The sequence below is a fragment of the Rhinolophus sinicus genome, chromosome 13 (assembly GCF_057876585.1).
Source record: "Rhinolophus sinicus isolate RSI-liver-muscle chromosome 13, RSI-T2T, whole genome shotgun sequence".
Lineage (NCBI taxonomy): Eukaryota > Metazoa > Chordata > Mammalia > Chiroptera > Rhinolophidae > Rhinolophus > Rhinolophus sinicus.
In genome coordinates this window covers 41,096,955-41,123,857 of record NC_142513.1, presented here as the reverse complement: position 1 = coordinate 41,123,857, position 26,903 = coordinate 41,096,955, and the positions used below count along the sequence as shown (strand labels likewise).

Below are 26,903 nucleotides of genomic sequence, written 5' to 3'. Positions count from 1 at the left end.
CAGGTTCTGTTGAAGTGACTGGCCAAGGTCCAGGAGGTGGAGAACCGTGGCTGCATGCATTTCTGCTGTCTTTAGTAGGCAACTTAGTAATTTTTTGTAAATGCTCCATTTACAGATCATTGCCTTTACACTTGTGAATCTCATGAAGCAAAATGGATTTCACTTACAAATTCTGGCCTTAACTTATTAAAGGGTTTGGTTCATAATTCCCAAAACCCATTTTTTTAAAGTTAAAACTCTAAATTCCATTTCTGAAAATGGCTTATTTAAGTATGGGTAAAGATTTTAAAAATCTATAGGGTTCAAGGCTTAGTTCCTCATCTCAACAGATGGAATTAACACAAATATAACAAAGTTAACATTGTGGTTGTTTGCATTATTAATCTTCAAATGCGTGGCATTCTGCTACCTTGCTAGCCAGGTTTGCACAAATCCTTTCATTGCAGCGTATGTCAACAGAAATGTGCTTCCATCTGCTGCGGGATAGCTTGAGGCCTGATATTCCGAGACAAGGCCCAGCACAATGCGTACCTCTGTGAGTAATTACAGGTGTGTGGTGAGGAGCCCAGAGCATTAATCAGAGGCTTAATTATGAAAAAGGTGGATCTTTTGTTCCACTTTTGGAGCATGAGTTTACCACACACTTTCTAAACTGCAGCATCCATCTGCTCAGCCCCTTAGAATGTTTGCCTTGGCTGATATGGACCCCAAAGTGTATCAAAGGATGTGATTAAAGCAGGTTTAAACATTAACTTGGAAGAAGTGTGGTTCAGGTTTTTCTTTCCTTCCTTCCTTTTATCTGTCTATCTATGTATTTATTTTTGGTATAGGAAAAAGTCTGCTGAAATGCTAACACTTTAAATTGGTACTTGCTGAACTATTTATCATATAAGTTCTAATAGAATAAGCATTGTTCAGTCATTTTAAGGATATAAACAGTGCAATTTGTAGAAACTAAATGAGTCCACTGTAAGGGGAAAAAATAAGTCTTAAAAAAGATTTTGTGAACACATGAAAATTATATTTTAAGATAAGTTGTTAAATGATGTTATTTTGATTGTGAAGGACTTGTTAGAATTCAGCATGTTGCTACTACTTGCCGTAATTTAACCAAATTAAGTTGGGATTATTTTGAAGGATGTTTGAAATAGCCACACTGAAATCTGAGAAAAGAAACCAGATTGTTTTTGTATTTTGTGTCTTGTATTTTGAGACTATAGTTTGTATAATGTAAGTCACATAACTATAGTACTTCAGCATACTTGATTAGTGTGTGAGGCCTAAAACTGCATAAAGGAAGTTTTTGGTTTTCTTACTGATCTCCCTTACACATACACTCACAGATGTGGCCTGGCCATGGGTGGCATGAATGCTGTCTAGTAATTGAGTCCTGGTCCAGTCTGCCACAGGCTAGAATGGGTGATGGCCTCAGAACAGAGCTGGTGGGCAGGGGCCAGCTACCCACCAGTAACGGGCCGTTCCACCAGACACAGAAACACCAGGTATGTGGGCAGTTGATGGTCTTCATACTGCACACTATGCAAAAGGGGACTGTTGCACTTTGCACTTGTACTTCATGATCACACCTATGCCCAGAGCCACACCGACTACCCAACCTTAGAGTATGACCAGTCGTATTACCACGGCACTCCATACATTCCCAATTGTTTGACACCTGGAATTAATGGAAGAGTGAAAATTTCCATCTCTTTGCCTACTTTGAAATTTTTTTTAATGTAGCAGTTTTATTAACCTCTGAAAATTGAAGAATGTGGAAAATGATAGATGTTTGAAGATTTATTTGTATATTTACCTCAACTCTCCTGTAGTGTGTCCAGGGAGCTCACATTTAGGTGGAAGAGGGAAGAAGTGTTTAGTCCCGATGCCACAATCAAGATTTTAGATAAGTCATTTTACAGTTTAGTGTCTCCATTCTCTTAACATGTAAAATGGGTACAATTGGCCTTGGACTAACTCATCTCCCAGTTCCCCATTCCAACTGAGAAATTTCTGTGACCTGAGTTCTCTTAGATTATCATATAGTAGTAATGTATAGACTAATTGATTCCTCTGGAATCTTGTTCTTGAAAATTACAATTGTGTTCTCTTCCCTTTTAGGATATCTTAAACACCATTATAAGGCACTGTCCACCCCGCTTTTTCTCCCTGGGTTTGCCTGGCTTTTCAATGTTGGTGGGGGACTTTGTCACGGCTGCTGCCAGGGTCCTCGGTACAGACATGCTGGCGGTGAGTATGACAATGCTCAGTCTCCCAACTCCCAGGAGGCTTCACAGTCACTAACAAGGTTCAGATTTCTCCACTCTTAACAGGTGCTGGCTCATTGCTGCGATGTGAAACTGGGCTCTCGGGTAGGTGCCCTGGCAGCTGATGTGTGAAATCATAGGATAAGATGACACACTGGTATTGGAAAGGCGTTTCATCAAAAGGCCAGAATGTGAGAAATCAGATCCTCACTAATATTGCAGCACATTTACACAGTCAGAAGCAGGACATGTCTTTTAGAATCTTATTAGCATTTTCCAATAAATGGTGGCACAGATACAGATATCCGTAATAAAGAGAGTATTTTAAGTGTACATTATCAGTAAGGCATTTTTTCATTACTGTCTTGATTATTAGAAGTCTAGTAGAAAATATTTTCTTAAAATATTAGAACATTAAAATTTTAACCAGAAAATGAATATATTTTTCTCATTAATGTGCTAAATTCTTATACGAAAAAAATTAGAAATAAGTGGACTAAATAGGCATTACGGGCTACAAAAAGAATTTACTTGCAGTCTCTACATTTACTTCCTATTAGGGCAGTGTCTTGATTCCTTTTGAGACAATACTCTTATACGTTTATATTTAAAGGGCTTCTCACATTTGTGCTCTGTATAACTGTTCCTGTTCAGACTCTTTTTTTTTTTTCTCGTCCATGGTGTAAATAAAATTAGCTTTACTGCTGGCCAGTGACTTGTATTGAAATCAGTAGGAGTATCTAGCTACCTAAATTTTGTTGACACATTGTTACTTTTTCACTCTACTGATTTCTTTTGTGCAGGTTAAATTCAAACTCCAACCGTGGGTTTTAAATTAAATTGTTTTTTAATACTTTGTATAGCTGGTATTTCGTGGTGGTATTTTCATGTAGTTTTTCATTTAAGGATAAATTTAAAAGCAAAAGGAAGGGAAAAGAGCAACAAAAGGGAAGGATGAAAGAAGGAAAAAGGAAGAAAAATGCTGAATTTGTTCAACTGTTTTTTTGTAAAAACTATGACAACTTTAAATACTTCATTATTTCTGAAAAAGATTTTAGGGTAATCATTCTCAAAGAACCTTCAAATTTATTTTTAGCCATTCACATCAACATCGAAAAACTTACAGGATATAGGAAGGAAAATCATACTTCTTTATTGAAATTTTTCTTGCTCTGAGAGTTTCCTGTGAAAATGGTGGCACCGTTTCTAGAGATAATATCATGCATGGTGGTTATTCTCTGTGAAAACTTCTCTTTTGGCTAGATGAGGTATTAAAGTAGCCTTCCAAAACATTTTTTGAGAGAGAAAATATGAGACTGTGAATGTAAGAATTACACAAAGGAACAGTAACTCTTTGAATTACTCTCTTCATTTAAACTTGAGGTTTAAAATTGTAGGGGAACTGGTGAGAGGTGTTTGTATGAGGCACACCTACTCAGTCAAAATTTTCAGTTAATACAGTTAATTACAAGTTTGAGGTACCCCTCCTCTATAGACCTGCCCTGCTGAGTCAGTGAGGGAGAGAAATGCATACATAGGTCACCAGAAGATGGGTAGAAGATTGTGCTCAGCAAACATTATTTGTAATAGCCAAAACCTAGAACCAACCCAAATGTCCATCAACAACAGAACAGATAAATTGTGGTGTACAAAAAAGATAGAATATTACATATAATTTCTTTCCATTCTAGACTCTGGAAGTTATCTATCCTTGAACAATATACTTAAATCCATGGACTTCATTTTTCTATGTGTAATTTGGGGCTCACCATAGGCTCAGTGCTTAGGCAAAAAATGTTAGCTAGATTTACTATATTCTTTGAATAAATCTGTGCAACAGCTCTTTATTTTAAAGATTGAATATTTTGCATTTGGTTGTCAGATAGTCTAGCATTCCATCTGTAAGTCCACAGTGCAAGTCAGGCTTACACACTACACAGTAGTTAAGGCTGCTCAGGGAAAAGAATCAACAAAATCTAAACCAAGACTGTTTGGTGGAAAGAGCAGCAGTTAGTGAGAGCTAACAAAGCAAGTCTGTTTGAGAAACATTTACCGTGGACCTACTATGTGCCAGGACCTGGCCTAGGTAAGTTTGACAGGGTCCCTACCCTTGAAATCAGATGGGTAAACTAAGTATTAATAGTTGCACTTAGTTGTAAACTAAGTATTAATAGTTCCTAGCAACTACAGTAGAATCACATCCAAAACCCAGGGGAGAACCAATACAGGAATAGTTAAGTCTGCTTGGTGGAAGGTGAAGGGGAAGACATGCATTAGAAAAGTCTTCATGGAAGAAGTGATTCTGAACCAGAAACCTGAAAGATGATCAGTAAGTGAGGACAACAGCAGCCGTCCCTTATTTCAAGGCAATATTTATTGGGCATCCATTGAGGTAGAGAAGTGATGAAGACTAACTCCTGCCTTCACAGGAGATACAAACATTAAATGACTATATAACACAACAGGAAGTCATGATGGTAAAATAACAACAACAACAAAAGTACAAAACGAGTGCTGGAGAACACAGATGTGGAATGACACAATGTCTTGAATTTGCTTTAAAATGTTGAAAGTAGAAACTTTTAAGTGAATTTTAAATCTTGAAATGAAAAATGAAAGGGAGTTAGATGAGGTAATATGGTAAAATCTTAAATCTAGGTGTTGGGTATATGGATATAATGTTCTTTTACATTCAAAGATTTTCTTAACAAAAATAAAGAAAAGTAAAAACAGCAGATAAGAGGACAGGGACAGAGTGATGGAGGCAGAGTAATGTTACACAGAATTACAGAACTCTGTGGTAAGGTGAAACTTGTCAGCATGAGATGCCCTCTCATCCCCCCAGTGGAGATGCCAAACAAGCAGTCAGATCTACAAATCTGGACTTCAGGAAGGAAGTCTGGGCTGGAGAGATTTGTCGGGGAGTAGGCAACATGTTGGAGGCATTTAAATCCATGGGTCTGGATATCCTGTGGGTATAGATCTAAGAGAAGAAGGCAGAGAGCTGCGCTCAGAGTCCCAGAGTTTAGATCCTGAGGAAATGAGGAGTTCCAGCATGGACACTGTCAGATCTCCTTGGGAACCAAAAAGGTATCCCAGAGGCCAAATGACAGCAACTGCATCCAGTGCCAGTGAGGGGTCAGGTGAGGTAAGGCCTAGATGGTGACCATTGTGTTTTGCTTTTTGGAGGTCATGTGACAAGAAACTGTACTCACTGACCGACTTTGGCAAATCTTAACATTTTGCTGTAGGAATTTAAAATCTTTGTATTTATAAATGAAATAAAACATTAAAGATATAGTGTCTTCATCCCCGATGCCATTGGTCCATTCAGAGCTGTCATTACTCTTGCCTACGCTATACTTCAGTGACTACATGATATTCTCTCCCTGATAGTATCCATTCGCATCACACTCCTGCTGGGGTTAGGAATCTGATGGTATCACTCCTCAGATGGAATGAGATGAGAACTGTGCCGCGTGGCCTGTGGGTCTCTTCCCAGGTAGCCCTGATGCCTTTCTCAGACTCCTTGCACTGGAGGACCCCGCCCCAGCACCTGCATGCACATTGGCATGTTCTCTGGGCTCTGTGCATGAGACCTTTTACAGTTCAGTGGGTCCCCTGAATGTCTTTGCCTTTTCCATTCCCACTGCTGCAATGTGCCTCTGCCTTCTCACTTCAGTCTCTTGCTCTCCACCTGCCTGGCTGGCTCCCACTCCACTATGTGACTCTTAGCCACAGTTTGTTTTAGTGCTTCCTAACCACCCTGAGCAGAAAAAATCATTGTCTCATCTTGGTTCCCATAGAATATCTCTCTCTGTGTTTTATATTGTCTTTCATTTACCTGTGTGCTGGTGAGAACCAGGCTAGGTAAAAAATGAATGTACTGGGCTCCCATGATATTGGCAGTGAGTGGCTCTTGTAGTACTTGCTTCATTGAATTATATATGTGTTATTTGTCTGTTTTCCCCAACCGCACACCACCACCCTGCCATTGCTCTGAGGGAGGGAAGTTCTCTTTCATTTCATACTCAAGTGCTTAACAGTATAGGCCCAGAGTAAACCCAGGAGTTAGATGGCCTCAGCAGTTCAAACCATGTCTATCATTTGAAAAAACTACTTAATTTCTCTAAGCCTCAATTTTTTCACCTGTAAAATGGAAATGATAATAGTATCCACTTCTTCGTTGGGTTGTTGAGGGCATTCCATGAGGAAATGCTTGTATGGCACAGAGAACTCCTGAAGTGCTAGGTGCCATTGTTCTAATCATTAGGTAAAAGTACATAGGCTGAGGGATGATTAACTGATGCGTGGGTGGATGGATGACATACCTTTGTAATCCTGGTGCCTGCCCCCAGCTAATCATTGCTGCTACCATGTTTCCCCAAAAATAAGACCTAGCCGGACCATCAGCTCTAATGTGTCTTTTGGAGCAAACATTAATATAAGACCCGGTCTTATTTTACTATAAGACCTGGTCAATATAATATAAATATATAATATAATGTAATACCGGGTCTTATTTTACTATAAAACCCAATATATAATATATAATATAATATATAATAAATATAACACCGGGTCTTATATTAATTTTTTCTCCAAAAGGTGCATTAGAGCTGATTGTCTAGTAGGTCTTATTTTTGGGGAAACATGGTAGTAAGTGTTGGGTGAATTGAAATCTAGTGATATGTCTCCTCTAATATATACCTAATTCCAATAATGACAAACAAATGATTTTGTATCTCACTAGATGTCAGACACTATATGTTATTTTGTAAAGTAGTTCTTGGTGAAACAGGAAATTTGGTAGATGGTGTCTTCTCTCTTTCCCTACCTTCTGATAGTTATCCCCAACCCCTCTTCTTTATGAATTTTCATTAACTGTCTTCACAGTAAAACTAATATTAAGTTGATATCGTTTACCTTGCTTTGTCAAAAGCATTAACACTAAAAAAAAAGATAAAAACAATCATGACTGAGTCATTTACTTTTCTGCAGACCAGTTTTTACAATGCTTGTTTATATCCAAGTATGGTGATATTTTCCATTCCTTGGAAACTTGCTTCTTCATTTAGGCAAACCTCTCTTGCTTAAATATTCACCTGGGGGGAAATAACCAGGCATAGTTTGATATTTCTTATCTAGGATAAAATAATTATAAAGACTGCCTTTCAAAACCATGAAAAAGTAAAACATGTTGTTTCTTATGTAAAGTTTCTAACTTACAAAAAGAAACATGTGTGTTTCACTTTTTTTCTGTGCAGGCACCTCGTTCTGAAGCTCTCACCATTCTTGGCTCTCTCGTCTGCTTTCCAAATATCTACCGGGAGATCCCTTTGCTGCAGCCAGTGCCGGAAGTTAGTGAAGTCATTACAGGAACTGAAGATGTCAAGGTACATAATGCATTTGATAATTCTATCTATACGGTTATCTCTTCCATTATTTTACTGTGATCAAATTATCCCTGAAAGTTTTGCTATGTCATTTAATGTTTCAATACTTGTTTGTTTTCTCTCTCTTTTTTCTTTTAGAAGGCTATTTTAGGGGAATAAGTGTGTCAGATTCAGAGCATACATGTTGCAGTTACAACTGATAGGTTCCTCAGGTGTTTTTTATTACACCTGTTTATCATGCCTATGGGTCATAATTATGTAATGAATTATGCTTTATAATAATTTTATTAGTTTAATTATACTGCATTATATATTAAATAAATTTATAAGAAATAATTAAAATAAGCTAGATATTCAATCCTGTTGTTGGCCTGATTAAATACAACTAATAATTTGAAACTCCAAATTACTGTTTGGAGAATAAAAGTAAGCATGTGTTCTCTCCTCAGTTGACTTTCGGGCAAACAAAAATGCTTTTCAAATCCCAGAATCAGTCAATCTCTCTAGAGTACATAATTACAATATATAATTCAATGTACAATATATAATCCAATTAAAGTAAAAGAAAACCAAGATTTTCCTATCTGGAAGTCTCATTTACTTTACTAGGTTTCTATTGTATACCCAGAAACTCTATTCTCTAGGCTGCTTAATTGCCCAGAGGGCTCCCCCCAGCCCTGTTTCCTTCCCCCAGGATATCCCTGATGGGAGGCTCTCCAGAGCAACCTGTTCCTTCAGTAGCTTCTGTCTGCCTAGAACAGGATCATAACATGTGGGAAACCAACTACTAAACAAAGTTTTTATTTTACTTAATTTTGTGTTTTTAGCATTACCTCATAAATATTTTACTGAAGAATGCCACAGAGGAACCAAGTGAATATGCAAGGTAAATGCTGAATAAAGGTAAACTATTTTACAATTTTAAGATGCACATTTATGTGTAAACACTTAATGTTAATAAATACTTATTTTTTTACATTATTCTTATACACACTAAAAAGTATACCAAGAATTAGTTCAGGAAAATGCTTTACTTAATTTTTTCGTTACAAATTTTTTCCAATTTCCATTTTGATTCCTTCATTGAGTTATGATTTATGTAGAAACATTTCTTAATTTCCAAATATATGGTTATTTCTATTTATCTTTTTGCTACTGATGTCTTAGTTAATTGCATTGTGAATCAGAAATGTTGTCTGCTTGATAATACTCTTAGACATTGTTGAGATTTGCTTTGTGGCCCTGTATGTAGTCATTTTTTGCAAATGTCTCATGTGTGCCTGAAAAGAGAATATACACTGTTCTTCAGTTGTTGGGTGTATTGTTCTAGATGTGTCTATTTTATTAATATTTTCAATCATGTCCTTTAAATATTCCATATCTTTTCTAATTTTTTTCACTATTTTGATCATTAACTGAGAAAAATGTTAAAATGACCCATTATTATGGCACATTTATCTGTTTCTCGTTGTATATCTGTCCATTTTTGTTTTATATAGCTATGTTATCTGCAAAGAAGTTTAGAATTATTATATCTCTATAGTGAGTGACCCTGTTTATCTCTAATGATGATTTTGTATCTTAAAGGCCACTTGTCTGATACTGATTCAGCTATTTTTATGTAGCTAAAATGAACATTGTTAATTTTATTTTTTTATTGTTAATTTCAGGTGTTCAAAACAACATAACGATTGCACATTTACACACCTCACAAATGGATAACCCCAACAAGTCTACTACCCATTTGACGCCAAACATAGCTATTACAATACTATTGACTATATTCCCTGTATACTATACTTTACATCCCATAACAATATATGTATGTATATATATATATATATATATATATATATATATATATATATATATATAATTTAAATTATAGTTGACATTCAGTATTATATTAGTTTCAGGTGTACAGCATAGTGCTTAGACATTTATATAATTTATGAAGTGATTCCCCCAATAAGTCTAGTACTCATCTGACACCATACATAATTTTTGCAACATTATTGACTATATTCCCCATACTGTATTTCACATCCATGTGACTATTTTATGACTAACAATTTGTAGTTCCTAATTTCTTCATCTTTCTCACACATGCCCCCAACCCTCAGCCGTCTAGCAACCATCAGTTTGTTATGAGTCTGTTTCTGTATCTCTGAGTCTATTTCTGTTTTTTATGTTGATTTTGTTCTTTAAATTTCACATATAAGTGAGATCATATGGTATTTGTCTTTCTCAGTCTGATTTATTTTACTCGGCATAATATCCTCTAGGTCCATTCATGTTGATGGAAATGGTAAGATTTCATTCTTTTTTATGGCAGAGTAATGGTACATTGTATAAATGTACCACAATATTTTTATCCAATCGTCTGTTGATGGGCATTTTGGTTGTTTCCATATCTTGGCTATTGTGAATAGCTCTGCAGTAAACATAGGGGTTAGGGGTGCGTACATTTTTTCAAATTAGTGTTTTGAATTTCTTTGGATAAATACCCAGGAGTGGAATTGCTGGGTCATAAGGTAGTTCTATTTTTAATTTTTTAAGGAACCTCCATACTCTTTTCCATACTGGCTGCACCAATGTGCAATCCCACTAACAGTGCACAAGGGTTCCCTTTTCTCCATATCCTCTCCAACACTTGTTGTTTGTGATTTATTGATGATAGCCATTCTGACAGGAGTGAGGTGCTATCTCATTGTGGTTTTATTTGCATTTCTCTGATGATTAGTGACATTGAGCATCGTTTCATATGTCAATTGGTCATATGTATGTCCTTTTTGGAGAAATGTCTATTCAGGTCCAATGCCCGTTTTTTTATTGGATTGTTTGTTTTTTTGGTGTTGAGTTCTATGACTTTCTTACGAATTTTAGATATTAACCCCTCATCACATGCATCATTGGCAAGTATCTCCTTCCATTCAATAGGATGTCTTTTTGTTTTGTTGTTGGTTTCCTTTGCTGTGCAAAAACTTTTTAGTTTGATGTAGTCCCATTTGTTTGTTTTTTCTTTTGTTTCCCTGGACCGAGAAGATATGTAAGTAAAAATATTACTAAGGGTAATGTCTGAGAGTTTACTTCCTATATTTTTTTCCAGGAGTTATGGTTTCCTGTCTTATAAGTCTTTAATTCATTTTGAGTTTATTCTTGTATATGGCATAAGAAGGTGGTTCATTTTCATTTGTTTGCATGTGTCTGTCCAGGTTACCTGGTAATTGAATAGACTGTCTTTACCCCATTGTAAATTATTGCCTCCTGAATGACCATATAGGCATGGATTTATTTCTGGGATCTCTGTTCTGTTCCATTGATCTACGTATCTGTTTTTATGCCAGTACCGTGCTGTTTTGATTCCTATGGCCTTGTAGTATAATTTGGTATCAGGTAGCATCATGCCTCCAGCTTTGTTCTTTTTTCTCAGGATTGCTGTGGCCATTCGGAGTCTTTTATGGTTCCATATAAATTTTAGGATTATTTGTTCTAGTTCAGAGAAAAATGCCTTGGTGTTTTGATAGGGATTGCACTGAATCTGTAGGTTGCTTTGGGTAGTATGGACATTTTAACTATATTAATTCTTCCTATGCATGAGCATGGTATGGTTTCCATTTATTTGTATCATTAATTTCTCTCTTCAATGTCAGAATTTTCTGAGTACAGAAAATTACTTCCTTGGTTAAATTTATTCCTGACTATTTTTTTTTTCAATTGTTGGGGATTGTTTTCTTAATTTCTCTTTTTGATAGTTCGTTACTAGAGTATAAAAATGCAACTGATTTCTGAATAGTAATTTATATCCTGCTACTTTACTAAATTCTTCAATCAGTTCTAATAGTTTTGGGTGAAATCTTTGGGGTTCTCTATATATAGTATTATGTCATCTGCAAATAACGACAGTTTTGCTTCTTCCTTTCCAATTTGGATGCTTTTGTTTCTTTTTCTTGTCTGATTGCTGTTCCTAGGACTTCCGGTACTATGTTGAATAAAAGTGGTGAAAGTTGGCGTCCTTGTCTTGTTCCTGATATCAAGGAGACTGCTTTTATCTTTTCCTCATGGATTATGATATTAGCTGTGGGATTGTCCAATATGGCCTTTATTATGTTGAGATATGGTCCCTCTATTCCCACTTTGCTGAGGGTTTGTATCACAAATGGATACTGGATTTTGTTGAACGCTTTTTCTGCATCTATTGAGATGACCATGTGATTTTTATTTTTCATTTTGTTAATGTGGTGTATCACATTATTTGATTTGCAAATATTGAACCAACCTTGCATACCAGGAATGAATCCCACTTGATCGTGGTGTATGATCTTTTTAATGTATTGCTGAATTCAGAAAATACTAATTTTGTTGAGGATTTTTGCATCTTTGTTCATTAGGGATATCAGCCTATAATTTTTTTTTTTTTTGTAATGTCTTTGTCTGGTTTTGACATCAGGGTAATGGTGGCCTTGTAAAATGAGCTAGGAAGCCTTTCATCCTCTTGTATTTTTTGGAATAGTTTGAGGAGAATGGGTGTTAATTCTTCTTTGAATTTTGGTAAAATTCACTTGGGAGTCATCTGGTCCAGGCGTTTTGTTTTGGGAGCTTGTTGATTACTGACTTGGTTTCATTGGTAGTAATTGGTCTGTTCAGATTTTCTGTTTCTTCTTGATTCAACCTTGGAAGATTGTATGCTTCTAGGAATTTATCCATTTTTTCCAGATTGTTCAGTTCATTGGTGTATAGTTGCTTTTCGTATTTTTTTTTTTTTTTTTTTGTATTTCCGTGGTATCTGTTGTCACTTCTCTTTCATTTCTGATTTTATTTATTTATTTATTTATTCTCTCCTTTTTTTCTTAATGAGTCTGGTTAAAGGTTTCTCAATTTTGTTTATCTTTTAAAAAAACTGGCTCTTGGTTTTATTGATCTTTCCTGTTTTTCTTTTAGTCTCTATTTCTTTTATTTCTGCTGTGATCTTTATTATTTCCTTCTTTGTACTCACCTGGGGCTTTGTTTGCTGTTCTTTTTCCAGTTCCCTTAGGTGTAAAGTTAGACTCTTTATTTGAGATTTTTCTTGTACCTTGATGTGGGCCTGCATTGCTATGAATTTCCTTCTTAGGACTGCTTTCACTGTGTCCCATAGATTTTGGGTTGTTGCATTTTCATTTTCATTTGTTTCAAGGTATCTTTTGATTTCTTTCTTGATCTCATTGTTGACCCATTCATTATTCAGTAGCATGTTATTTAGCCTCCATGTGTTTGTGTGTTTTTCAGTTTTTTTCTTGTAATTGTTTTCTAATTTCATACCATTGTGGTCAGAGAAGACGCCTGATATGATTTCAGTCTTTTTAAATTTATTGAGACTTATTTTGAATCCTAACATGTGTTCTATCTTGGAAAATGTTCCATGTGCACTTGAAAAGAATGTATATTCTGCTGCTTTGGGTTGAAATCCTCTAAAAATATCGATTCATCTGTTCTAGTGTGTCATTTAAGGCTGCTGTTTCCACATTGATTTTCTGTCTGAAACATCTGTCCATTGGTGTCAGTAAGGTATTAAACTTCCCTACTGTGATTGTGTTACTGTTGATGTCTGCCTTTATGTCAGTCAATATTTGCTTTATATATTTAGGTGCTTCTATGTTGGGTGCATAGATGTTTACTAGGGTTATGTCTTTTTGTTGGATTGATCCCTTTATTATTATGTAATGTCCTTCTTTATCTCTTATTATAGTCTTCATGTTAAAGTCTGTTTTGTCCAATATAGGTATTGCTAACCCAGCTTTTTTCTCATTTCCATTTTCTTGAACTATCTTTTTCCATCCCTATACTTTAAGTCTATGTGTGTCCTTCGATCTGAGGTAGGTCTCTTGTAGAAAGCATATGCATGTGTCTTGTTTTCTTATCCATTCTACCCTATGTCTTTTGATTGGAGCATTTAATCAATTTATATTTAAAGTGATTATTGATAGGTACGTGGTTTTTGCCATTTTATTATTTATATTTTTGACCCTTTTTCCCCCTTCTTCTTAAAGCATTCCCTTTAACCTTTTTTGTAATACTGGTTTGGTGGTGGTGAACTCCTCTAGCTTTTCTTATCTGGAAAGCTCTTTATCTGTTCTTTGATTCTAAATGAGAACCTTGCTGGATAGAGTAATCTTGGTTGTAGTTCCTTGCTTTTCATCACATTGAGTATTTTGTGGCAATCACTTCTGGCCTACAAAGTTTCTGTTGATAAATCAGCTGATAGTCTTATGGGACCTCCTTTGTGTGTAACTAATTGCTTTTCTCTTGCTGCTTTTAAGATTCTCTCTTTGTCTTTAACCTTTTCCATTTTAATTATGATGTGTCTTGGTGTTGGCCTCTTTGGGTTCATCTTGTTTGGGACTCTCTGCACTTTCTGGGCTTGTATGTATATCTATTTTTTTCACCAGGTTAGGGAAGTGTTCAGTCACTATTTAGTCAAATAGGTTCTGCTCCCTCTCATCTTCTTCTGGTACTCCTATGATGTGAATGTTGTTACTCTTGATGTTTTCCCATAGGTCCCTTAAACTGTCTCCATTTTTTAATTCTTTTTCATTTTTGTTGTTCTGATTGTGTGTTTTCTGCTATGTTGTCTTCTAAATCGGTGATTCGATCCTCTGCTTCATCTAATCTGCTGTTGATTTCTTCTAGTATATTCTTCATTTCAATTACTGTATTCTTTATTTCTGACTGGTTCTTTTTTTTTTTTGGCTCTATGTCCTTTATGCTTACTGTCTCATTTTTGAAATTCTCACTAAGTTCTTTAAGCATTCTTATAACCAGTGTTTTAAACTCTGTCTCTGGTAGGTTGGTTGCCTCCATTTCTTTTAGTACTGTTTTTAGAGATTTTTCCTGTTCCTTTATTTGGGACATGTTTCATTGTTTCCTCATTCTGGCTGCCTCTCTATTTGTTTCTATGTATTAGGCAGATCTCCTATGTCTCAGTGTTTGCTGGGTGGCCTTATGTAGCATGTGTCCTATGGGGTCCAGTGGCACAATCTCCCTGATCTCCTCTGTGTGTGTTCCAGGAGTGTCCCTTGAGTGTGTTGTGTGTGTTCTCCTGTTACAGTTGAGCCTTGATTGCTTTGGCACATCAGTAGTTGGAATTGACTCCCAGACTGACTGACTGTGAGGACTGGCTACACCCACAGTGTATGAGCTGCTATGTGGGAGCTGACCCGTCAGAGGAGGCTTCACCCTGTAGGTTCTTGTGCCATGAGGTCCCCTTTTGGGTTTGCTGCTTGTGGGGCTAACCAGGTAGTACTCTGGTATGGTCTGAAACTTGCCTCTAGGTGTGTTGTTTCTGGTGTCTTTTGAGAGAGGCTCCCATGCAAGTCAATTTCAACCTTGCCTGTGACTGGCCCATGGCTACCTGGTAGGAGCTACAAAGCTATATGTTTTTGGCTGCTGCATGTGTTGGACCTGGAGGTATGTGGGAGTAGTCTTGCTGTGAACCGAGGCTGGCTGCCACCAGTAAGGCCTGGGGATGCTTATCTAAAGGCCCATTGCCCCCTAGGATTATTGCCACCTGCTGGTTGCCTGTACAGCTCTGCTGTTGAAAGCCTTCTTAGGTGCACGGGCTGGTCTAGTTGACCTGGTGTTGAGAGTTCCTTCAGCGATGAAGCACTAGCTGCGCAGGGCGGGGTCCTGGAGAGTCACAAGGTGTGGCCAGTGGCTTTTACAAGGTTAATGCAGATTCAGCTTTTGTGCCAGTGCCTGGCCTGTGACCACCTTGCAAAATGCCCTGAGAACACAGTGGCTAGCTGCTACTTGCCTTGGGCCTGCAGGTTCCCAAGAGCCACCCAAGAGAGGCTGCAGCCCTAGTTGTGGCTCACTGTCCACCACCAAAAGTTCCTTGGGTGACCTCGGGCAGTCCACTGCTATAAAAGGCTTCCACAGCTTTTCGGGCGGGGCCAGCCTCTCAGTAGCTGAAAGTGTTCTGGGTGATGCAGTACTACCTGTGCTGGATAGAGACCCAGGGTGTCATCAAGGTGATACGCATGTACAGGTTTTACCAGATCAGTAAAGTTTCAGATTTGGCCTTTTGGGGAAGGGTTTAACATAGAAATGATAGCGTCATCTTGTAGGCTACACGTGAGGCAGACTCTACACAGGAACAATGGCTGCTGTCCCTCCAACCCTTGTACCAAAGCCACACAACTCAGTCTTTACCTGTATGTCTCTGGCACCTCTTGAGTTGTCGCTCCTCCACTGGAGACCAGGTGATGTTTGCAAACAAGTGAGTTTGTGTGTGGGCCTTTTAAATGGGTGTCTGGGTTTCCAGCCACCTTCCATCTCACCGGGATGGGCAGATAGAGTCCTTGCTGATTTTCACTGCCAGATGTTTTGGGAACTCCTCTTCTAAACATAGGACCCCTGGACTGGGGAGCCTAGTATGGGGCTGGGAACCCTCCCTCTTCCAGGGGGTATCTTCTCCACCGAGGTGTTCCTCCTAGTGTTCAACCACTGTATGTGGGTTTGGGGTCAGCCTGTTTTCACCTCTCCAGCCCTCCTACCAGTCTCGATATGGCCTCTTCTTTATATCCTTAGTTATAAGGGTTCTTTCTGTTCAGCTAGTCTTCAGATGAGTCTTGAGGTTGATTGTTACATGATTTATTTGTAAGTTTAGTTTGATCCTGGGATGCAGTAGGCATAGATAGCATTTACCTAATTTGCCATCTTGAAAACTGAAATCCCTGTATTCTCTTTTAAATGTTTTTGCAAAAACTATAGGTACTTGATTTTATATTTATCCTGTGTGATCTTTATTTTTTAATTGAAGCTTTAGTTTATTTACATTTATTGCAATTACTGTATTTCTTTTATTTTATACTTTGTTATTGTCCCTTCTCAGTATTTTATTTTCTCCGTTTTCTTGCCTTCATTTTTACCCCTCTTTTTCTTTCTTTATTCCTTCCTCCCTTCTGTTCTTCCTTCCTACCATTCCTTTTTCCTTCCTTTCCTCTTTCCTCCTTTCTTCTTTCTTCCTTCCTTCCCCTCCTTTCTTTCCTTCCTTCCTTTTCTCTCTCTCTCTCTCTTTCCTCCTTTCCTCCCTCCCTCCTTTCTATCTTTTTTTTCTTTCTTTCAGATTAATTTTTTTTCACATTTCATTTACCTCTATTTTTTAGAAGTCATAGACACTCTCAGTTCTTTTAGAGATGTTACCTTAGAAATTTTAATATGCATGCTTAACTTACTAATTCTGAAGTTAATCTATCTTTACTCTCTTCCTGAACAATGCCAGTTTCTTAAAACATAAGCTTCTGATTTTGCTTCTACGTTACTATAAGCTGCTCCTTTCCTGTCTCGCTCCTCTACCTAACCTCTGAATGTTTGAGTGACTCGAGGCTTAGGACTGGTCCTCTTCTCACTCCGTGACTTTCTAGGTGCTCTTACTCATTTTAACCAGGCTTTAAATACCACCTACTAGCTGGTGACACTGAAGTTATTTACTTGGTCCCTTCTATGAACCCCTTATATATTCAGGTTTATATATAAAACTGCTTATGTGATATCTCAACTTGGATGCCTTAACATATCTAAACTTAACACAACCGTAACTGAACACTTGAGCCTGCCAACTGTCCCTCAAACTTTATCTCCGTGGCACCATTGTCTACCTAGATTTTCAATCCGGAAGCTTGAGAAAAATTCTTGATTTCTCCTTTTCCCATAATCCACCACATTCAATCCTTCAACAAGTATTGGCAATACCTTTTTTCCAAACCCTTTTTCTTTAGTGGAGAAAGCCAAATTTCTGTGGAGTTAAAAATGGAATAGAAGTATGTACAATATGGTCAGTCTTTCTTAGTTGTGTAGAAAAGTGACAATGAAATTAAGAGCTAGTAAATGTAGGTAAGCAAACAGACTGAAATATGATCAAGATTTCAAATAAATGGAGAAGAATTAACAGAGAATATTGTTAAAATTGTGAATGATAATAATTTAGAAAAAATAAGAAGTTTTTGTTATATAAATTGGAGTGGTATGACATATCATGATAGCAAACAGTACAAGAGAGTGTGTTAGAATACAGAATGAGAGTGAAGGTAGCATTGCCATTAGCCATAAAAGAATCTTGTTCGATAAAACTCATTTGGGATTATAAAGGACATACTTGGGATGCAGAGAATCTTCATAGACAGGAGCGCCAAGGCATGAGGAATAATTGAGAGTATTAGAATTGGAAGATGCTAAATGTGAATGTTAAATGATAAATGTCAAAGAGAGAAAATAGCATGGAAAAGCTATTACAAGCTAGTGTGGCTTAAAACTCAAAGCAGGTGAGAGTAGTTTAGATTGTAAAAACCATTTTATGGTCTCAAATGTTCTCCATAATGCAAACTAATACAGTGGTACCTCGGTTTTCGAACGTAATCTACGAGCTCTGAAACATTCAAAAACAGCCAACAGCTAGGCCTCAGGATCTTGCACTCAGGGGAAGCCGTGTGACATATTGGACTTCCGAGGCATGTTCGAAAACCGAAGCATTTACTTCTGGTTTACGGCATTCATAAACTAAAATGTTCGTCAACAGAGATGTTCGAAAACCGAGGTACTACTATACTTACAAAGTAATGCAGGTGTTCCTAGAAATGAGATATCTTTGTTCTTAACAAATTACATTTAACAAATAGGTTAATGGGTTGTTAAAAAAAAAAGTGTGTATTCATACACACACGCACGCAAAGGAAGAGAGGCTCTTAAAATGGTTAAAAAAATAGGATTTTTAAATATAATTTCAAGTTGTATAGATTTTAGTGGGTTGAACAGAGTCTGGGTTAAGCTAGGAAAAAATAAAGAGGTTTTTCGAAAGAACGTAGAGTACATACATGGGAATGTAGAGTACATGCAAACTAAGAATACAAAGTACATTTTCTAAATTGAGAATAAGCATAGGCATTAAGCAAGAGAAGAGATAAATTTAGTCAATTCTATACAGTAAGGAATGTCAAGGCCTAGAATCCTGTGGAACTCCTGTGTAATGTGGGTGTTGGAGAAACAAAAAAGGCCTGGCACACCTTGTAAACTGAGTTGCATCGCTTTCACTGTTGGAATTTTGGTAGAAGGCAACACAGTTTCCAAAGGGTTTTTAATATGCTTGTTCTGATGCAGTTAGTCTATTATGCTAATTTTAAAAGGTGAGAATCCAGTGAAACATAGTGGTTTTAAAACCTTAAAATATATTGATTTTAGTTGTTGAATTATGTCGAATACAAAGGAACTTTCAGTATGGAGAACTGAGCAGTATGTCTAGTTTGAATGTGCTAGATGTGACCTCTTATTACAAAGAACAACATATACATATTACAACTAGCGTCTGGTTCCAAGTGGTGGTTTGAATCCCCTTTTTTTCCTGAAAGTGGGCAGATTTGGTAGCAAGTATTTTAATTTTATATATAAGCATTCAGAAAAAAATTATCAGGAATATGACTTTGATTATTCAAAGAAATAGTGGAGTATATCAATTTCAAAGAGAATTAACATTTCAAATTGATTTATAGTTGAGAAAGGTAATGTTTAAAGAACTGTGCAGCTCAGAGACTATTGTGTTTTCACATTGTTTAAAAGAAATAAACAGTGAAACTTATTTTGCAAGTTGTATTCAGAAATTCTTTATAATAAAATATAGGATTTGTCTTCTGTTTGTGGTAGGTGTTGTGTATTTTATTATAAGGAAAACAATTACAAACTCAATTTCAAACAATTTTCTAAGATTCATGTTTTTTATTCTTCCTCAAAAATACCTTAAAGCAATAAAATTTAATAAAAAATTAGTTTCTGCAAAAATAAGTGATATGTGGGCTGTGACACAGATAATATACCATTTATTTAATTGAATATTTAATTAATAACCATTATCAATATTTCTGTTTGTCCTGAAAACTGGCCTATTGAGGGTACCTTATCTTTTTTCTAAGAAAGCATTCTGTTGCTGTATCTATAATTTTTTGCTACTTTGTAAAAAAGATTTAAAATATTTTGTCATTTGAAAATACCAAGAAAATTTGGTCATGGAATTGAATTTAAAACATTACATTGCATAAAAGTGTTCCTCCTTTCCCTTCTTTTTCAAAAGATGCATTGCCATTTGCTCCCTTGGGGTCTGGATATGTGAAGAACTTGCACAGTGTACAAGCCATCCTCAGCTGAAAGAGGCCATCAATGTGATAGGTGTCACTTTGAAGGTATTACCAATTTATGATGTACATTTGACATTAAGCTATTTTTCAGGTTTTCAACCAGTTTTCATTTGAATTGGCGCCACCTTTATTTTCCTTTACATTACCAAGAGGTTTTAATTGAGAAATTCCTTTACTGAGAGCCATGTTGAATGTTCTGTGAGGTTCCCAGGAGAGGCTACCAATGGCTGCTTCCCCACTGGCAGCTGCAGCCTTGCCACCCATGGCCTCAGCATTCTTGGACCAAGCCCAGTGGCCAAATTGGGTTCCTCTATTGGCTGGGCAGCTTCTGTGGCAAGCAGGACATCTGTCACCTGTTGGTGAGAATGACAAAAAAAAAAAAAAAGGGATTTTATGCCCAGGTCTCTTCGGCAAGATTGGGATAGACCTGACATCCCCGGTTAGTGGCCCTGAGTGCTAACTGTCCAGAGGGGCCTTGGGCACTTTAGGATGTCTTTCTTCCTTTCCTTTGTTAATGAGAAAAAGAGCTACCATTTACTGGGCAACTCACACTGGGCCAGAGTCATGGTAAAATCGCTAAATACTTTTGTTTACCTTCACAATGGCTCTGCAAGGTCGATGTTGCAATCCCTGTGTCATGCCCAAGGAAAGCAAGGCCCAGGGAAATCAGGTCAGGAGCCCACAGCCATACAGCATAAGTGATGGAACCAGCACTGAGAGCAGATCTGTGTGACATTAAAGACAAAACTCAGCTTTTATATGTGCTGTTAGGCTGCTTTCCAAACCAGAGCTCAAATCCCACTGGGTCCTTTCCTGGCTCCTGCTTACACATGATGGTAATACTTAGTGTTGCTGTTAGTACACCTCCAGAACCAGTGAGTTCCTAGCCCCTGCCGGGTACTATGCTGAGGGTTGGTGGAGGTTCTCAGTTATGGCGTAATTGTCCCTTTTTACAATGGAGGAACTGAGGTGTAGGAGAGTTAAGGAACTTTTTCCGGTCTCCAGAGCAACATTACCTGACTGAACCAAAGTTCAAATCCTGAACTGTCCATCTGACACCAGCGTCCAGGCTCTTGCCTCCCCTTCTGTGCTCCCTGCCACATGCTGATATAATAGTAACAGCAGTTGCAGCTGATGCTTGGGACATCATCACCAGGCCATCGACGGCCCCTGTGCCACCTTTTGTGTTTCAGCCCACAGGATAACCAGCCAGGGGTGTCCCCTGCCCATGGCTCAGCATCTGGCCCTCTGGTCTGGCCCCTGCCTTCCTTTGCAGCCTGATTTCATGGCAGCCATCCTCACCCACCCCTCTTCCTGGCCAAACTCGAAGCCTTCTGTTCCCTAAGTGTGCCCTCTGACCACCCCACTCTGTCATCTCGCCCTCCCCTTCTCTCCTCCACAACATTTGGGGTTGCCGATTATATCACAAGAGCTGGAAAAACACTTGCTGCTAATCCCTATGGAGAGGAGTGGAAAATTGATCAAACCAAGATACCACTTAGGAGTTCTTCCTCTGGCCTGAGCAGGGTGCTGACTCCTGACCTTTGTTATTGTGTTTAAGCCTTAGAACTACCCTATGAGGTAAAGGGTTATTGCCACCTCTCCTTCACAGATGAGGAAAATGAGTTTACTGGGAATGAAGGAGCTTGTCAGGGTCAAACCCAGGACACTCTGGACCCACATCTGGGCTTTTGCACAACTGTGGTGTGCAAGAGACTACCCCGATTCCCAAAGCCATGGAGAAATATTCTCATAGTAAAGTGAAAAAGTTGGATATCAATTGTATACCTATGTAGATTCTAAGTCATTTTTTAATATCTTATTTTTTCAATTTTAAAACTTTTTTCAAATTTTAATTAAATCCAGCAATGTATACTTAGTGTAATGTGGTTCCCCCACCCCTACCTATTTCCTAGCAAAGCTGTTAATAATTTGATGGTACCTTAGAATGAATAAGATGTACAGATATACATGTGTCTATATCTAGCCTTCTACCACATATGGTTCTGGGTAGTATAGAAGAGAGATGGAAATTTATAACAAGAGGATATGAGGGCTTATACCTTTTCTTTGTACTTACACAAATTTTCAAAATATTCTCTAATTTTTCTATAATTATGGGGGAAAACATAAGGCAACAGGAAAGAAAGAGTACCCTGTCAGGGGTGTCCTGGCACAGTGAGAGGAGGCCTGATCTGAGATCCCCCTCAGCCCCACCTGCTGCTCCTTCTCTTACCCCATCTCAGGGGACATCATGGAGTTTCTCCCCTCCTTGCCCCACTACCATTTCTAGTCACAGAGTCCTGAATGCCCTTCACTCTATTATACCTGCTGCCCTGGGGCCATCCTTCACATAGCTGGCTCCCTCTGCCAGTATCTGAGCCACTTGCACTACCACCCCACTGGCCCTAGTCTGGACCTCGCAGTCTGCCCTCCATTCTGCTGCCAAAGAGATCAGTCTACATACAGGCCTGACCATGTGACCCACAGACTAGAGTATTGGGCATGGCCTTTGGGGACATACAGAAATGGGTCCCTGCCTGCTCCATGACGCTGTCAATTCCTTCAGAGGAGCTATATCTCCCCTGTTCATCTTGTGCCTTATGCTTTTAATTCAATGCTGGCATGTTGTCAGTACTCCATGAATATGTATTGGGTGAGTGAGTGAGTGAGTATGATTTATTTCATCTCTACCATTCCACACAGTAATACCGCCCCACCTGCAGCCCTCAATGCCCGTGCTCTGTTGTCCACTGCCAGAAAGGAAACCCTCTGCATTCTTCCAGGCTCAGCTCATCTCTTCCCCTGTCCACAATGCCTTCTCTTGCCCCCTCTATCTCACGCCTCATCCCTCTCTGTCCGTAGCCCTTTGTCTTACCTGCCATAGGTCTCTTTCATCACTGTCCTCTTGTCTGTTTTCAGTTTCTGGAAGTGAGGATAGCCATGCCATCCTTGTTTCTACTCCATGAGTTGACTACTGTGATGCAGCAGAAACACACCCAGTGTCCACTCATATTCTTCCACTCCCTCCATGTTCCATCTTTACCTCAAACACACCATGCATTTCCCCTCGGGGCATTGCTAGGCATTAGAATAACAATGACCAACAAGATGCAGGAAAATAAATGAAAAAGAACAAGCAGACAAACATAAAAGATCAGCTCTGACAGCCCTTAATGCCATAAATAAACTATAACAGGGAGCAGTATGAAACTGAAGAGCTGGAGGGGGTGGGCTGCCACTTCTTTGGATGGGTATGGTGGCCTCACCAAGGAGATGACTTTTAGTGCCATGATGGCACTAAGACATGTGGCAGCATTAGCCAAATGCAGACCTAGAGAGCACGGACCAGGCAGACAAGGAGCACGTGTTAAGGTCCTGGGGCAGAAACAAACCAGAGTGTGGGATGAAAAGAGATGAGAATCAGGTCATCTAAGGCCCAGACTTTGAAGAGCCTCTTGAGTGCAGATGCCATCGCCCTTGTTTTACCTTACACTGGTCAGAAAAGGGTAGTCAGTAACTATTCTGTAGAATTAAAATGAATCACATTTCCCTCACCTTCCTTATCCCCTGCATTAGCCACTGAGCTGCTAAATGTATTGTTTGTGTGGTACCTAGGTCAACTGGTATGTGCTTCCTGTGACTTGGAGCTCCTGGTATGGAAATAACTAAGCGACATATCCAGAAATTTTCCCTGACAGGGACACAGAACCCGTGACAAACTTTTCTGCTCTAGTTACTGAGGTATGGATAGCAGTGTAGCCCAAGGTCCGGGACAGGGAGAGAAGGACAAGGTGTCGTCCTGCCTTTCATGAAGCCTTAGCCATCAGTCCTTTTAGGTGCTATCCCACAAGAAATGGAAGCAGCCAGAGACGTTGGACACATGCAGGCTCAGAGAACATGCTCAAAGTAATTGCTTACACCATAATTTGTGAATCATGTGCTCATACTCCCAGACTTTTCACATTCTTTATGTTACACATACATGTTGGTTAAGTTTAATTTCATAGGAAAGAAAGTCATTTGATCCATCCCTGCCTTTCTGTGTGTAAAATGCTGATAACATCTACCTCACAGAGCTGTTTGTGAAGATTTTTCAATGCTAAAATGAGTAAAAGTCTTATAAAAGGTTCACGCACAGGGGATACTCAATAATGCACTGCATTTTGATTTCCTCTAATAGTTAAAAATATGATTTATGTTATCTTAAGGCATTTGAAATTATGGTTTTAATTTCCAAATGATTAAATGATAGGTACTTGTTTCTATAGAATGTTACGTAAATTAATGCAGCTAGTAGTAGTCTAGACAGAGGCAGTTATTGAATGGTGATCATGTATAAGCTGTTTGGTAATAGGACACATGTTTTCACAAATTTAATGCAAAATAAGGAAATGATCTCTAATTGGAGCTGGAAAGAAGTACCTGTTTTGTTCCTTAGGAATGGTGTACATGTTAAGTTAGGTTATTTAGCTTGGAGATGTTTTCCTTTCATAGTTTCCTAACAAAGTCGTGGCTCAGGCAGCATGTGACGTTCTTCAGCTGCTGGTTTCCTACTGGGAGAAGCTTCAGATGTTTGAAACCCCTCTGCCTCTGAAAATTGCAGAAGTAAGTTTTTTTCCTGTAATGCTAAAATATAAGCATTTCCTTTTTATTATGTTTCATATTTAATTAATTATAGATACTCAAATAATTGTTAGAGAACTGACTATTAAATTGCCATATGAGACACTTGTTTTAAGATTGAATTGCACTGTTCTTCTCAGCTGTGATTTCAGGCACTATGTGAAGAAGCCACCACTGTTCCAGGGCAGAGTATTACACTTGGGTAGTTTGAAAGGCGGGTAGGACTGTAACAAAGAGACCTTTTGTAGATTGGGCTTCATTCATCCAGAGTAATTTGGATGGTGCCAACAAGGAGTAGGCAGCTGGTTATGATGCCCTCTGTGTGTGTGTGGCTGGGAGGGCGGACTGTTGTGTAAAATAGGAATCTCTCCCAGACTGAAGCCCATGCTTTCTGTCATCGCGTGATTACCCAGCTGTAATGAGATTACTGCTATAATACCCTCTGTGAAGGTAATTCGTAGAGCAGAGGGACAGAAGTAACAGGAAGAATCATCTCAGTGATAATATCCTGGAGGTTGGTTACATTTGGGGGTGCTTGCTTATACAGAAGCAGGTACCCTCACCCCTGTAGGTGCCTGGTGGTAAAAGCACATCCATTCTGCCAATTTTTATAGCTGTACTTTTTAAAACATGCCCTATTCTTTATACATCAGTTGTAACTGCAAGGAAATTTGGTTTGTCTCTGTGTGGTATTACCGGGAAAGAGTAATGTTGATTTATTTTCTCTCAGCCCTAGATAAATTTCACCAGTGAGATCACTTTGTTCTCTCAGAGATACGTGAAAAATCACAAATGATTTTCAACCATAAGTGACCTACAGTGAAATACTCGTAGAGCTTCGGACATAGGAATATAAGATGCTGCAAAATGTAAAGTTGGGATTTAGGGCAACGATGTAATTTATCATTTAAACAGGAATACCTTTGAAAATGAAAGAGGTGCTTTTACTCCAGGACAACAGGTGTAGACCTGGAGTAATTTATAAGAAAATTAAGTGGGAGCATTTTCATTTTTATTTTTGAAAGTATTTTTTTGCTTTCATCATGAAAAGTGTGGAGTCTGAAGATGGAAATTATATGACTACAGAGAGAAATATTCCTTTCTCTGGGGTTCCCAGTTTCACCACCAATAGAGTGGAGTGAAAATCGGGCATAGCCCCAATTGTCTTCTCCTGATTTTCAAGATAACACATGTCTCTAAACTGGCCCTTTGCTTTTTATCACCTTCCTCTAGTGAGTTGGCACCAAGCTGGGTTTAGTTGCAAGACCATCTTGGAACTCATCATATGGCTTCCAAAACTGTTACTATGCTCTACTTGATTGGGGATTTGTCTTTTATGCAGATCCTTGTGGCCACAATTGCTTTTCTTTTACCAAGTGCAGAGTACTCTTCAGTGGAAACAGATAAGAAGGTAGGTGGCACAATGGCTAAGTTTTCCCTAGAGTTTGCTTTTTTTAAAAATGTGAGACAGAATGATAAATAATACTACATATTTTATACCCTCTATAATACTCTTCTCTATTGGCCCTCCTGTGAACACCTCATTCATTCATCCTTTTTGCATTTGTGTGTCTATTGAATAATTACTGTTATGCAAGGACAGTTCTGTTATTTGTTATTACCCGTAGTGAAGTTTAAAAGACACAGTATAAGATAGCAGGCTTGTTTCCTCTTCCAGTTTATTGTGTCTTTGCTACTCTGCCTCCTGGACTGGTGCATGGCGTTGCCGGTGAATGCCCTTCTCCACCCAGTGACCACGGTGGCGCTGGACGAGCAGCCCTCATCCAGAGCCCCCTTGCTGGATTATATCTACAGGGTGAGTCCCCAACGGGGTCGCAGGGACGTAGCGTGTGGACTTAGCATCAGAGAAGTACCAAAATATGTTTCATACATTTACTTATTTATCTATGTTCTTCTGAAAAGGGCAGGGGAGGGTGAAAGAAACAAAAACTTAAGGAGTGAAAAAAGAACAGATATAATTGTAGAGAAGCAATGATTGCCAAGTGAAAGATGCACACATTTATACATGAATGTCCTCTCTAAACAACTGCAGTTTGATCAGGATTCCCCATTTTTCATGGAACATGGTCTATGTCTACTTAATTTTAAAAAGAACTGTTTATATTGTAGGAATATCCACAGTCTTCGTTTGACAAAATCTGTTTTTCCAAAGAAGAAAAAAGTATAATGGTCTTTGTAATCTCTTTGCTTTAAAAGATATTAATGAAATATATCACATCAAAATAATTAGCCTCATAATTTTTATAGTACTTAAAATATTTGAATTTCACCCTCTACTGATGACTAGGTGTAGTGGTTTGCTCTGGACGCTTTATACTATCCTTCTGTATAGGCCTTGCAGTCTATCCTTATTTATTTATTTAGCATTTGTGTGCCCACTGAATAATTACTATTACGTAGAGACAATTCTGGTTTTCATTCTTTTTTTAGTAACA

At 38.2% G+C, this 26,903-nt stretch overlaps 1 protein-coding gene across 8 annotated transcripts in view; it reads left to right on the top strand.

Annotated features, from left to right (window-relative positions):
* The window catches only part of RALGAPA2 (Ral GTPase activating protein catalytic subunit alpha 2), a 332,861-nt gene that overhangs the window by 182,423 nt on the left and 123,535 nt on the right, over positions 1–26,903 (top strand). For 7 of the 8 annotated variants that reach the window (XM_019712535.3, XM_019712536.3, XM_088789286.1 and 4 more), the window contains 7 exons: positions 2,119–2,247; positions 7,532–7,660; positions 8,488–8,546; positions 19,758–19,866; positions 24,319–24,429; positions 25,790–25,858; positions 26,126–26,263. In XM_019712535.3, the coding sequence (XP_019568094.3) occupies positions 2,119–2,247; positions 7,532–7,660; positions 8,488–8,546; positions 19,758–19,866; positions 24,319–24,429; positions 25,790–25,858; positions 26,126–26,263 (744 nt within the window). The remainder of the gene's footprint in view (positions 1–2,118; positions 2,248–7,531; positions 7,661–8,487; positions 8,547–19,757; positions 19,867–24,318; positions 24,430–25,789; positions 25,859–26,125; positions 26,264–26,903) is intronic. The other variant, XM_019712539.3, reaches the window with a different exon arrangement.